Below are 15,093 nucleotides of genomic sequence, written 5' to 3'. Positions count from 1 at the left end.
CTATAGTGACATGTAAGAAATTGCATTCATGCCTCAGGTCAAGAGACTAATTTGTACTATATCACTTGAAAACTTCTATTTGACAGTTAAGTATGATTACCAGTTAGATGGTATCAATGAGTCGTTCAGTCAACTCATTCACTAATGAGTCACTTGTATACTATATCTTGATCTCTCACATCAATGATTCAAGAGATGGATCATCATCCTACCAAAGGAGAAATAGAGTATACACTAGTCTTCCTAAAGTGATGATGTCTTATTTTAATACTTCATCGGCTAGGAACATTTTAGAATATACGTTAGCGAAAAATTAGATCTCTTCATTTTGATCATATCCGAAATGTTCGATAGTCTAGTATCATTCTAAGAACTTTATCTGTATTTAAAAGTACCAAATAAATCTGACCAAAATAGCATACTATGATTTTGAACAATGATGTTATATTCATATAGGTCCTGTTATAATATACAATTATTGCCTGTAGGGTACCTATATCTAACAGGGGGGTGGGGGTGGGGGGGGATACAGTTTGCACGTAGCAAGAGCTATGTCGAAAGCCGGTTCTTCTTTCAAGCTTGAACTCAAGAGAGGGTTCTCTTGGTTGAGATTCATGAAAAACCTATGATATGATGAACAAAAATATTATCATGTTTTTTTCTCTTTTTTCAAAATTTTCGATTTATATTAAGAAGGCAATTTTTAGACAGAGTCGCTATTTACCCCCAAAACTATTAGATTTGCTTATATTGAACTATTTTTAGAACTTACGTACCTCCTAAACTACGGAATTACTTGTTTACTTCCTAAATTATTTTGGTCTTACCTTGCAACCTAAACTATCACTCCCTTCTTATAATTTTAATTAATTAAAAATACCCACAAAGTAATAAATCAATATTTTTTATTAACATGGGTTTAGCTGATATCAGTATTTTTTATTACAATAATCGAACAAAGCCATAATTTTCGGGGATTTTACTCCCCCATAATATGATCTCAACAACACGAGAACCAAAACACAATTCAAAGGATAGAAATAATCACAATCAAGAAGAAGAACAATGAGATTTATATGATTTGATCAACTAAGTTCGACATACATCAAAAGAGCACAATACGAAAAATTCATTATGGAGAACCTTATAAGATGGATCAGTATCATCTCTTATCTCTCAATGTTTCAATCTCACAATATGTAGTCATCATCTCATATTCTCTCTAAAGTTCTCTCCTTCCAATCTTTTGGACAGATAAAGACTACGGGGTCATCTCCTCTCATATACTACTATTGGATCTAGTTACACTCTCTACTAAACCTAGATTCTAAGAAAAGGAAAGAAGATAAATGAAATAAAATAAATTTAAAAAAAGTGAACTATGAATTTACAATTTCATGTTGAATGTTATTTGTACAAAAGGTTGTAAGCTGGCATGTCTTGAATTCGATGGAGATCCTCTAAAGCCAGCTCCCTCTCCAATTGGCATCTTGTTGCTTGCAATACCTCCTACGTGCATCAGAATGACAAAAAGAAAACAATAGGAAATTAAGGAGATTTACATTCATTAAAAACAAAAAGGATTAAGTTCATAAAATATATAGAAGAGGTGTTGAAACAAGAATTTTAAGAGGCATGCAATTTTCAGTATATTAAAGCGATTCTGACTTTTGAATTTTACAAGGAGACCTGTTTTTCGAACAATAAGGACTAGAGATAGAATTCAATATAATCAGAACCAAGACAATAAAGAAATGGTATAAAGAGGATAATGTACTCAAATGGATACTGTTTGGATTCTTTCTGTCTTTTCAATGTACAAAATTGCACATGCCATTTTTAATCTAGCTCCCTCTAATCTCTATCTCACCTTGAGATGATGATATCATCTCTTTAAAAGAAGATTTTAGACATTAAGTAGGTGAAAGAAAATAAATTAAATTAAATTTTGTTCCGTGGAAGAGGTTCAGTCTTACATGAAACACAAAGTTTCTTCTTAATGAACGCCATAGCTAAGATCCTGGTATACTTAGGGAGAATAATTTTGTTGTTAAGAACCCTAAGCTTTGTTCCGTTTCTTGATTTTTCATCTCTTCCTCGATACGAATTAAAAAAAGTGTGTTTTCACTTATTAATAGTTAAGATTAGAAATCTTGTTGTGTGAGGGAATATTTATGAGACAAGGTTTGAATTAATGTTGTCATGAATCTCCTGTTACTTGTCAATAGAACAAAGAATAGTCATCTAGGTCCTGAATAATTTTCCAATCAGAAAAAAATGACATCTCTAATATTAATGCTGAAAGGGAATGATATAGCGAGTCTAATAACAGCAAAAATTCAAATAAGAGCCATGTCACGCGTTTCAATGTAGAAGGTAAATGATATGGTTATAAGAGTCAAATACAAAATTAATATAAAATTATTACAAGAAAAAGTGGTGAAGCATATATATACATACATTGAATTGCAGGTAAGAAGCTTGCATGGCAAGCCATTGGGCATCCATCATCTGAAAGGCTACACAATATAGTATATCGAAAGCTTCTTCCTCGTCTGCAATCACAATGCAATACTGTAACTATTGTGGTAACTAGCAAATTGACTCTAGAAAAACAAAGTTACACTATTTACTGCAATCGCATTTGTACATATCCTGGCCTCACCAGATAGTACTCTTATGAAATTTGCCCCCGGAAGAGATTTAGGCTTTTCTGTAGGCAAACAATATCTTGGAGATCATGACATCGTTCATAAAAAAACACGGATATGTTAAAAAAATGCATTCCTGAATAACCTGAATATAGATCCAACATCTGGATTAACATGAAGGTAATATTAATGCCTGCAACAGCAAATGGATATTCCCATACAGCTCTTGTCCCTTCTTGTTTAAGTAATATTCTTTTGTAAGAAATCTACATTCATTAATTGCAACATATATGACTTGTATAAAATAAGTAAACAAAAACATATTGAAAGCAATATGTGATACCGGGTAGGTCTGAGCAAAAAATAGTAGATTCTCAAGTGAAACAAATCCGCAGCCCCTGTAAGAAACTTTGAAGTTGATAACTATATTCAAATTGAATGAATCAACATCGTAAACATAAAGTCAAGGATTGGTACACAAAAAGACACATAGATAACTTGAGTTTTCCACCCTTTCAATAAAAACTAAAATACCAGAACAAGTCAAAGCAGTTGATATTGTTGCTTTAAATTTTGAAAATCAGATCATCTCTCCATGGAACATATAAAGTTTAACAATAACTGAGAAAAACAATTTGATAAGTGAGAAAAACAATTTGATATCAAATTGAACTATTGTAATATTATCATATTATAATATTTAGAATAATAATATGCCAATACAATTAGTAATGAATTGCAGCATTCTCATTCTATGCATGCAATCTGTGATTTCATCTAGGCGGTAGACAAGTGGAGGTATAATCTGTGGCTGCTAATAATATTGTTATGTTTCGCCAAATTCAGAACATCGTAAGTCTTATTATGAAGAGTATCAAATGAAATGTTTTATAGAAAGTCTAATTTGATAGATAAATCCACAGTCATAAGTTAGTAGCTTTTAGCACATACGTAATTTTATTCAAAACTAAAAGATGAAGAATATAAATACGTGATTGAAATAAATAGAAAGCAATAGTAATTTGAGGACTACGCAAAACAGCTCATTCCTTCTGTGCGTGCATGCATGTGTTAAGACTGTTCTGATTCTTTAATTTACCGGAAGTCTGTTGATGGATTTAAACCTTGCCAACCCATATCTTTCCATTGCTCAGAGACCATGCCTGTAAGGTTTGTTGTTGGGAAAGATGTTTGCCACAGTGCTTTGAGAGCTTCCTGTAATTATTTATATATTTAGAGAGCATGATTATAAGATATAATCACTAGACTAATAAACAACATATGTTACAGTAGGTGTCCAACGACAATTAAGACTAAAGTATATAAAAACATGATACAAATTATAGGGCCACACAATAAACCAAATTTGGTAAGAGAAACCATATCCCTTGAAATTAAGATTATAGACCATCCATGGCGGCATTATTTTACTCAGAAAGGTTGCAAACACTGTCATATGGTTATACCGTATTCAAATATGCACATAAAAGACTACGTAAAGTGAAAGGAAAATACCTTTCTTTAGTAAAAGGCATTCATGTCTAAATATTATTAATGAATCACACGCGCGCCCGCACAAACAAAGTAAGAAGATAAACAACAACAAAAAGATAAGTAAGAGTAAATGTAGTTCATTGTTGTTGTCTATATTTTGGTATGGGATAGTGATTGATCCAGGAATTTACAAAGCAGTGCTTCTACTTGCATTGATTTGTGGCTGTAGGGAAGAGATAGTAGTATGAAGCTAATTGTTTCTTTCTTTTCAAAGGTTTGAAATTGTTGCCACGCCTATTGCATCCCAAATATTCAGCAATTTTTCCAGAACTGATATGTACATTGTATTTATTAATTATCTCCCAATTGTAGCGGAATAAGGACAAAGAGTGAAATATATTAAAGGAAATTACGTAAATCATGGATATGTGAATTTATTCTTTCAGTAAAACCTAAAATAATCTTTAAAGATGATAACCTGGAAGAGGAATTAAGACTTCCGGTCATACTTTTTTCTAAAATGAAAAGTCCACACAACTTACAGTTATAGGAAGAAAATTCCTGTTGTGTGCAATGGAGATAGGTAATAAGCAAAGATTCATGTCTTTGTTAAATCGAGACAAACTAGTTGACCAAAGAATCATCAAGTGCCTAAATGCTAAGTTGGGTCAAATAGAATGACAATGCCTTGTTATACCATTTTTAGTCTTTCTTGATTGTTCTATGAGATATTCTTCTCAGTGCATAGCATATGAACAACAGAACTCAGCTTCACAGGAGAATTTAAAATATATCAAGAGTAGAAAAGTTGTATACTTGATGGTCTGGTCGAGTTTCATCAAATGGAACATTCAGCCGCTCTTTAAGCCTTTGTAGTCTTTGTTGCTGCAAAGAAATAATCAGTTAACAGCCAATTGAAGATAAAATAAGTTATAAGGAAGGCTGTAGAATGCCAACAAGTCAGTCTGTAGTTCATACATAGTTTGAGTTTTCTCTTTTATCATCACAAGAAAATTGTGGGTAAGTACATATACTGCATTAAATGGATTACAAGTCATTTCACCTTCACGACAACTTCAAATTGTGTTTGTAACTTATCATAGAATGGAGAAAAAGAAAGGTGAATAACAGTATGATACTGCCTTTCTTGCTTTTATTTTGATCGAATAATGAAGAGAGGCTCAAGATCATGTTGAGATACCTGAACAGAAGTGAGAGTATAATCAATGAGCCTTTCAGTACCATTCTGCTTATTGCTTAAACGATAAAAGAATCCTCCAAGCCATGACCGTGGCCCAACCATAGCATTAGCTGCATCCACTGAATAATTATAGAGATATCACTACAAATGGCTCTTATATTCACAGACATAAAAAATCTCCTCAATGCTTGTTTGAGAAAATTAACCATATTCATTTGAATCATAATTGAAATGGCAGATGTTTGGATTCGTATTATTTGGCCTATTTTGATTCAGTATTATTTGGCCTATTTTGATTTGGCTGTGATGTGACAACTTGCTCATTTTTGTTCATCACACTTATGGCTGGGATCGGATTAACTCATGTAAAGATTTAAGTTGAAATGAAAGAGATAATCAGTTGGATAATTCAGTGTATATCATTGTACTTCCAAGTTCAGTCTTGAAGATAAAGGGGCATAGAATTTGGAGAAGCTCATCACTTGTTATTGAACTGGAAAAAAATAAAATAAAATAAAATAAAATCTCTCCTTGTTTGTAGACGAAGGCTCCGCTTGTTACTAAACCATCCGCTTGTTACCGAACCATTTATCTTTTGGTGTTTATTGCGGTTAATTTAGTTGTCTTTATATTCTGCATTTTGATCTATATCCTACTATATCATGGATCTTGCCAGGATTTACCCTTATATTCAGGTAGAAGACAAAAGGAACAGTTCAGTAATAAGAGCTGTTAAATTTGATCATCGATGGTTTTGCTTGGGTGCTTGCACTGCAAACAGTTACATTTAGACAGTCACGGTCTAGTCAATTCGGAGTCCGGATTTTGCTACAATTTTATGAGGGGTTTCTTTTATAGATGCGTATGACTATAAATAGGGTTATTCATCATGTCTAGGGTTAAGCAAGTGTTGACATATTAGTGACATATTAGCAATATATAGGGACTTATTTGTAAGTTGTGTTTTGTAGGAGCGTATATAAGCACAAGAGATTTCATAATACAATTAAAGGGTTTTCATTCAACTTGGTATCAGAGCAAACCCGCTAGCGGCCAAAACCCCCCACACCCTTCGCCTCCCCCCCCTCACGCTGACCACACAACCCCCCCTCCCCCTTCCGCCTTCCCCCCCACTGCAGACCATACCATTGAACCCCCCCCCCCCTTTTTGCAGATCCGACCCCTCCTTTCTAGCCACCGCCATCATCTCACCGATCAGGCCCCCCTACGATCAGCCCGCCCCCCCGACCAGCCCCCCCCCCCACGAACCAGCCCCTTCCGGCTCCATGACCATCTCACCGACCCCCCCCCCACGATCAGCCCCCCCCACGAACCAGCCCTTCCGCGCTCCATGACCATCCACCGACCGCCCCCCCGCACGATCGCACCCCCCCCCCCCACGAACCAGCCTCCTCCCTCAGTTCACGATTCGCCCCCCCCTCACCCTGCACACCACACCCCACCTCTCGTCCCCACTCGATGCCCGCTGATCAGCCCCACCCTCGCTGCTAACGAGACCCCCGTTGCTGCGCTATGCCGAACCTAGAGTTTGGCATGGGTTCCCTCGATTCAGTCCTCGAACTAATGACAGGAAGAGTATATATCTCACATCGATGAGATATATAACTGTTTTTGGTTCTTGTTTCCTCTGAGAAACGAGAATTTGTTTGCGATCCTACTCTTGTTGTGCAGCAGAGGTGCTGCCGAAATTTTCACTGCATACAACAAGGGTCGGAAGAGTAGGTGACCAGGTGTTGGGTCTGAAGCATGTTCGATGGAGGAGATCATCAAGAAGTTAAACCCTACGGAGGTGTCAACTTTGATGAAGCTGATGAAGTTGTCGGCTGGTGAGAGCGCGACAAAACCATCGAAGAAGTTGGAGCTTCCGACCATCGATCTGAAGCTTGATGGACCGAGTACGTACCTGAGCTGGTCGCGGCGGGTGAGATACACCCTTGCGGGGAGGAACCTGGAGGGTTACTTGACAGGAGAGGCGACAGAGCCGGATGAGGACTCGGAGGGAAGAGATAAGTGGAAGTCCACTCATATGTTGGTGTACATCTGGCTCCTCAACTCGTTGGTCCAGTCGATCGCCGCCACAGTGGATGGCATTGAGAAGGTGAAGGACGTCTGGGAAAAGTTGAGGAGGACCTATGATAGAGTGGGGAATAACCTGAGGGTGTTCCAGATTAAGGGAGAGATCGACGCCACAGTACAGGAAGAGAGGACTGTATAGGAGTATGCCACAGAGCTGGAGCGTCTGTGACTAGATTATGATCACTTCTCACCTCGGGCGAGCTGCAAGGAATCGGGATGTAAAGAGCGGGAGGCATTTCTACAGAAGAGGACTATGGTGTTTCTCAAGGGATTGACATCAGAGTTCGCTCAGCGAATTACATTGCTGCTCGCTCATCCGAAGATTCCCACGCTTGAGGAGGCTGTCTCTGCTATGATCCAGGAGGCGACTCGTATTAGGCTGCAGGCGGGGACAGGTGGACTTCCTGTGGTGAAGTCAGCACTGGCAGCCTCTAGCAACACTGGATCTAGGGGAGAGACTCGACAGTGCTACAACTGCGGTGCGGTGGGTCATCTAAGACATGCTTGCACCAAGCTACCCAAGGAAGGAGATTCGGGTGGACGTGGACAGTTCGGAGGTTCTGGTCGTGGCTGTGGGGGACGAGGTGGAAGAGGAGTAGGGAACCAGGCGAATCTGATGGTAGCAGAGGAAGAAGAAGCTGTGGTGGTCTTTACTGAGGAGGATCGTGCTCTCCTGACGATACTCAGGAGGAAGCAGCAAGTAGCAGGGGATGGAGACTTGAGGAGTGGGCCTGAGGAGGCATCCACTTCGTTCTTCGCCAGAGGCAACACTGCTACCTATGCTCATCCGACCAAAGGTACTGATGACATACATGCTCTTGCTTCTATGTCTCCCAACAGATCATCAGAATGGATAGTCGACTCTGGTGCGTCTCGACATGTGACAGGTAATGCTAGTGAGTTCTCATCATATACTCACTTAGCATCGCCTGATAGTATTCAAACAGCTGATGGTACATTTCAGCCGGTGGTTGGTAAGGGTACAGTCGATTGTACTGGTTCTGTAACTTTGTCCAATGTTTTGCATGCTCCTTCCTTTCGAGTCAATCTTTTGTCCATTAGTTCTATCATCCTCCAACTAAAATGTATTATTTCTTTTGATATTCCCAAGGTGATTTTCTAGGAGAAGGGAACATGGTGGAGACTTGGGACTGGCACATGGCGTAGTGGATTGTGGTATCTGGATCGTGAAGGGCTGGATTTAGCATTGGTGTCAGTCGTAGAGGAAGCAGGAGTAGGATCTAAAATGAGTGCTGAGAGTGAGTTAATGCTTCATCACCATCGTTAAGGACACTCATCCTTTAGTGTTTTAGGTAAATTGTATCCTTCTTTATTTGAGAAAGCAAATAAACAGAAACTTGTGTGTGATGCATGTGAGTTTGGAAAGCTTACTAGAAGCTCTTATATTAGTTCTGGTCATAGAAGTTCTCATGCATTTGATTTGGTACATTCAGATGTTTGGCGGCCTTGTTCCACAAGTTCTATGAATGGATACAAGTATTTTGTTACATTTATTGATTGTTTCTCTCGTATTACTTGGTTATACCTGATGAAGAATAAGAGTGAAGTGTTTGGGTGCTTCCAAAACTTTCATAGGAATGTTCAGACTCAATACGGAGCAGTGGTGAAGGTACTGAGGTCGGATAATGGGACAGAGTACACTAACAGAGCGTTTGAAGAATATTTGTCAGCTCAGGGAATACATCACCAGACAACCTGCCCATACACACTAGCTCAGAATGGGGTAGCGGAAAGAAAGAACAGACATCTTTTAGAGGTTGCTAGAAGCGTGATGATATCTATGAATGTCCCAGAAACATTGTGGGGGCAAACAGTATTGACCGCAACAGCGCTGATCAACAGAATGCCCTCGAGAGTGCTGGATTAGAAGTCTCCGTGTGAGACATTAAAGGGAGATAATGGTGGGATTCTTCCACTTAAAGTGTTTGGCTATGTGTGCTTTGTGAAGGACAACAGGCCATCTGTCGGGAAGCTTGCCCCTAGAGCTGTGAAGTGTATCTTTGTGGGATATTCTGCTACTCAGAAGGGATATGTTTGCTGGAGCCCGGTGGATAAAAGGTTGTTTGTGAGCATGGATATGCACTTTCGAGAACTCGAGCCATATTACACCCGGAAGGTAACTTCATCCGTTGGTAACTCGCCCAATACTAAAAGTATGAGGCGAGAGGAGGAGAATGGTGAGAGATCGGTGAACAATGTGAAGAAATCAATTTCTGTATCAATTCCTTGGGAGGGAGAATTGGTTGAGGAGGAGCAGGAAAATGAAGAAAAAAAGAAAAATGAGACAAGAGGTGTTAGACCCACGGTTCAGGGGGAGCTACTAACCTATAGTAGGAAGGGAAAGCAAATTGCAGGAACAGTACCTACAGTGCCACTAGTGCTGCCAAGTCTCTTGCCAACGCCTGCCCCGACTCCTGAGACACCTACACCACCACCAGTTTCATCCCAAGGTGATAACATTCCTCTCCCTACTCTTCCCACACCAATATCAGTACGAATGACTACTCGTAGTAATACGGGAAATCCTCCCGATAGATATGGTTGGGATCTTGCCCATTTTGTATCATATTCTAACATCCACCCTGCACATGGGGCATTCATTGCATCATTGGACTCTGTTACTGTACCTAACAATTGGCAGGTTGCTAAGAATGACCTAAAGTGGAAAGCGGCTATGCACGAGGAGCTAGGGGCTCTTGAGAAGAACCGCACTTGGGAGCTAGTAAAACTACCAGAAGAGAAGAGAGCAGTTGGATGTAAGTGGGTCTTCACTGTGAAGCAAAATCCAGATGGACAAGTTGAGCGCTACAAGGCTCGTCTGGTGGAAAAAGGGTATAGTCAGACATATGGCATCGATTATGATGAGACTTTTGCACCGGAGGCAAAGATGAGCACTGTTCGGACCTTAATCTCTCTGGCAGTAAATGATGGATGGAAGCTACACCAACTAGATGTGAAGAATGTATTTCTTCATGGAGATCTAGTGGAGGAGGTATACATGGAGATACCACCAGGATTCGATATAGATCAGACAGTGGAAAAGATCTGCAGATTGAAGAAGTCTCTCTATGGGCTGAAGCAGTCTCCTCGTGTTTGGTTTGACAGATTCAGGAGGGCTATGATTGGTATGGGGTACCAGCAGATCAACACCGACCATACCGTGTTCTTTTGAAGAAGTGAAGGTCACATCACCATGCTTACAGTATATGTGGATGATATGATTATTACAGGGGATGATGAGAAGGAGATTGCCCAACTCAAAGTGAGACTGGGTAAGGAATTCGAGGTGAAAGATCTTGGCTTGCTTTGATACTTTCTTGGAATAGAGATAGCTCGAGGAGCGGGGGGGATCATCCTATCCCAGAGAAAGTATGCACTGGATTTTCTCAAAGAGACAGGAATGTTAGGGTGCAAACCTGCAACTACACCGATCGACCAGAAGTTCAAGCTGGGTGCTGAAGCTGGAGAACCAGTTGATCGTGACAGATACCAAAGGCTGGTGGGCAGGTTGATCTATCTGAGTCACACACGTCCTGATATCTCTTTTGCAGTGAGCATGGTGAGTCGCTACATGCATGATCCGAGGAAGGGTCATATAGACGTAGTGTACCAGATTCTGAGGTATTTGAAGAGTGCCCCCGAAAAAGAGCTAATCTTCAGGAAGAATGAACATATGAGCATTGAGGGTTATTGTGACTCCGATTGGGCTAGTTGTGCTCATGACAGGAGGTCCACCTCAGGATATTGTATCTTTATAGGAGGCAACTTGGTCTCGTGGAAGAGCAAGAAGCAATCAGTGGTAGAGAGATCAACAGCTGAAGCAGAGTATAGAGCTATGGCCTTAGGAGTTGCTGAGTTGCTATGGCTGAAGAGTATGCTGGTGGAGCTGAAGCTGGATCAATGAGCTAAGATGAAGTTGTAGTGTGATAACAAGTCAGCCATCAGTATCGCCAACAAGCCAGTGCAGCATGATAGAACCAAACACATCGAGATCGATAGGTTCTTCATCAAAGAGAAGTTGGATAGTGGACTACTGGAGCTAAGTCATGTTTCGACTAAGGACCAGGCAGCAGATTGTCTGACTAAGGGACTTTGCTCAGTAAATATGGTTAGAGGATGTGACAAGATGGGCTTAGTGGATATCTTTCGCCCATCTTGAGGAGGAGTGTTGACATATTAGTGACATATTAGTAATATATAAGGACTTATTTGTAAGTTGTGTTTTGTAGGGGCCTATATAAGCCCAAGAGATTTCATAATACAATTAAAGGGTTTTCATTCAACTGCAAGAAAGCAAGACTTTAAAGAAAAGTTGCATAATATGGGTAGTTGAATAGGATGCAATGGAACTAAAGGTGAAATCCTAGGATCTGTATGTGAGTTTTGTGAGATCAAGAGGAGAATTCTTGTGGATTTTCTTGCAGATTGCTAGAAAGAGAACATCCTCTAACCTCTACTAATGAAGTTGACTCGTTTTTCTCCACAAACGTAGGTGGTAGCTGAATCGCATTATATCCTTGTCTTGCACTTGGATGTTATTGTTTACTCGACTGCCATTGTGTTTCTGCTTGTGTATGCATTTTTTTCCTTGTTTTATGTGGTTGATGCGTCCATCAATAGATCGATTCTCTTGCATCAGAGTACATCTAATTAGTTTATCTATGTAGTTTATCTATGTGCACGCTTTTACAACCAATCCTCAATAATTGGTATTGATCCCCAACAATTGGTATCAGAGACGGATTATTGGAATATAACTCGTCTCGCTAAAGATTAATCTCATGACAGACGCGCGTGAACGTTCTTCTTCTATAAAGTTTGAGGTTGAGAAATTTAATGGAAAGTGAAACTTTGGACTTTGGCATACTAACATGATTTAAATCTATCCTTCCTCGAAGTAGAGGCAAAGCTAGAAAGGATGAAAGATGAAGAGTGGTTGAAAGTGATCAGAAGACATATAGAACGATTCAATTATACCTTCCTGAACTTAAGTATAACATGATAAATGAGGTAACAACTATAGATCTCTAGGAAGAGCTCAAATGATTTTACATGTTCAAGAGTCTACTATAAGCAGTGTTACAAGCAACAATTATATAGATGGTGCATAAAAGAGGGTACAACTATTTTGGAACATTTGAACTACTCACACATGATTGTTACCGAGTTAGTAGCGACTCGGATGAAGCTAAAAAATGAGGATAAGGCAATAATATTATTTATTTTCTTCACAATAGTTTATGGAAGTCGGGTTACATAAATTCTGTAGACTCTAACCATGGATGAGGTAAAAGTGACACTCTTTACTTAGGAACTTTCAAGACAACTAGATTTTTGGTCAAAGTCAAATACAGAATTGACAAGTCATAGAGTTTTTTTATAGTGGAACATAGTCGAAAGCTAAGAGGTGTCACTTTTTTCACAGCAATGGTCACTTTAAGATGGGCTGCATGCAAAAAAGAGTGGTTGAAGCGCCATACAAAGGACGAAGCTATTTTGGTCGCTCATCCAATGCAGCTAGTGTTCAGAAGGTCAACAAACCAAAGTGTGGATGGTTTCTGAGAAGAAGAATACTTCTCATGATGGTTGGTTATTGATTTCTAGTTCATCTGCTCACATATATTCTCCGACTAGCATGTTTAATTCCTCGATAAAGGGAGTCTAAGAGACTGTTTACATGGAAAATGACACGGAATGCAAAGTTGCAATTAAACAAACAATTAGAGTGGTATGAAAGGGTGGAAAGATGCTTGCTTTGGACGAGTTCAATTGATTCTCGAAAAGACATAATCCTATATCATTAGAGATACTTAAGCGTAACAAACTCAAGTGTACAAGAGAATCATCACTATAGGCTGTGAAAGTTATCTAACCATAGTAGGAAAGAAGGCCATGAAAGTTATCTAAGCCTAGTTGGAAAGAAGTGTGTAGATGGCTCACACAGGTCGCTAGAGGGGAACATAGTTCAAGGTGGAGCTTTGTCTTCAAAGAGGTATTCAATCACAAGGAAGAAAAGTTCGCACAAGATTTGGGTTCCTAAAGAAAGTTTCGATGGAGTCACTTCAGATCAAGTCATGTTAAAGTCTGCATCAAGCCTAGAGTCAAGCTTGGTGTTTGAATCAACCAAGAGAGGGTTTTGCATCAACCAAGAAGCAGTGGTAGTTTCCTTTTAGCCCTTTGGGAGATGGAGCAGAAGACATGGGATGTCTTGTGTTCTATCCTTATAATTTACAACGTACAATGTGAAGGTTCCAAGAATCATCAATTTCAAAGGTGTCTTTATAAAAGTCTAAGTTTTATCTTTGAAAAGAGGATTGATTGGAACTGTTGAGAGTAACCATCAACGGTTTCGCTCAGGTGTTCAGACTGTCATTGTTTACAGTTGACGAGCATGGTTTAGTCAGATTCAGAGTTTGAATTTTGATAGAACTGATGGTTGTCTTTTTTAGATGGATAAACTCTATAAATAGGGTTATTCCTCAGGCCTAGGGTTAAGTAAGAAAGCAAGAGAGCCAAAAAGAGAAGTTGCAAGCAAGAGAGCCAAAAAGAGAAGTTGCATAATTGTAAAGTGATTGATATGGTGCAAAAAAACAAAAACAAATGTTAAATTCTAGGGTTTGAGCGTGACTTTTATTAGATCAACAGCATGATACTTTTGGATTTTCTTGTAGATTGCAAGAAGGAAGAATATCATGTAATATCTAGTAATAAAGTCGACACATTTTCTCTCTGTATATGTAGCCGAGCTGGATCATGTTATATCTTCATCTTTCTGATGGTTTGTTTTCCTTCTTGATTATTGTTGTGTTTCTGCTAGTGTGCGAATTTCTTAATAAGTTATTGCCTTGTGTGGTTGATCCATACATCCATAGATTAATTATCCTGCATCAGATTAGATTTAATTAGTTATCCACGCATGCAATTCCGCCAATCGACCCTCAATAATTCATATCGATTCCCAACAGAGCTTGGGGTTGGAACACAAAAGATAACATGGTTCAGCCACAATCTGCGCTTACCTCTACAATTAAGGAGAGATGTTTTCACTATGTCAACAAGTGAGGCTTAACAAATAGATAAATGCAAAAAATGCAAAAGGTTTATGCCACAAGCTCTGCACTCACTTGCAGAAGGACCCACTCAAGATCTCCAAGATGATGTGGAATTTTCAACAAATCGACAAAATGAGAAGCTTATCCAACCCTATTTTCTTTCCCACTTTCTATATTTCTCTCTCCAAGAGTACTCTCTTAAAGAAGATATGATATAGAATGATCCAAATTACCCTAATATAATCTTTCAACTTAAATCTTTATATGATTTAAATACCAATCTGACTACAAGTGCGTTGAACAAAAATGATCAAATTGTCATGTTACTTAGCCAAATCCCAATATATCAAATGTTGAGTCTACTCCTGCTAAGAACCAAAACCTAACAATCTCTCCCTCCATGTTCATGAGCTATGTCATCCATGACTAATCATCTGGAGTCCCCACTGACCACCATTAGGCAAAATTGCCTCTCCCTACGCATGCTCCATTTTTACCATTTTTTATTCACCACCATTCATGAGCATAAAAAACTCATGACTAAGAAAATTCTTTGAATTCTTCAAAGTTTATAGCT

At 39.1% G+C, this 15,093-nt stretch overlaps 1 protein-coding gene across 1 annotated transcript in view; it reads right to left on the bottom strand.

Moving 5' to 3' along the window:
• The window catches only part of LOC109834220 (ELMO domain-containing protein A), a 14,937-nt gene continuing 950 nt past the window's right edge, over positions 1,107–15,093 (bottom strand). The window contains exons 2-9 of the mRNA XM_020402198.1: positions 5,347–5,465; positions 4,962–5,030; positions 3,751–3,866; positions 2,995–3,049; positions 2,797–2,917; positions 2,666–2,713; positions 2,461–2,555; positions 1,107–1,509 (exon numbers count right to left, since the gene is read on the bottom strand). Coding sequence (XP_020257787.1) covers positions 1,408–1,509; positions 2,461–2,555; positions 2,666–2,713; positions 2,797–2,917; positions 2,995–3,049; positions 3,751–3,866; positions 4,962–5,030; positions 5,347–5,448 — 708 coding nt within the window. The 5' untranslated portion in view covers positions 5,449–5,465 and the 3' untranslated portion in view covers positions 1,107–1,407. The remainder of the gene's footprint in view (positions 1,510–2,460; positions 2,556–2,665; positions 2,714–2,796; positions 2,918–2,994; positions 3,050–3,750; positions 3,867–4,961; positions 5,031–5,346; positions 5,466–15,093) is intronic.

The sequence above is a fragment of the Asparagus officinalis genome, chromosome 3 (assembly GCF_001876935.1).
Source record: "Asparagus officinalis chromosome 3, Aspof.V1, whole genome shotgun sequence".
NCBI lineage: Eukaryota > Viridiplantae > Streptophyta > Magnoliopsida > Asparagales > Asparagaceae > Asparagus > Asparagus officinalis.
The sequence above is the reverse complement of the archived record's forward strand: the minus strand, read 5'-3'. Positions and strand labels throughout refer to the sequence as shown.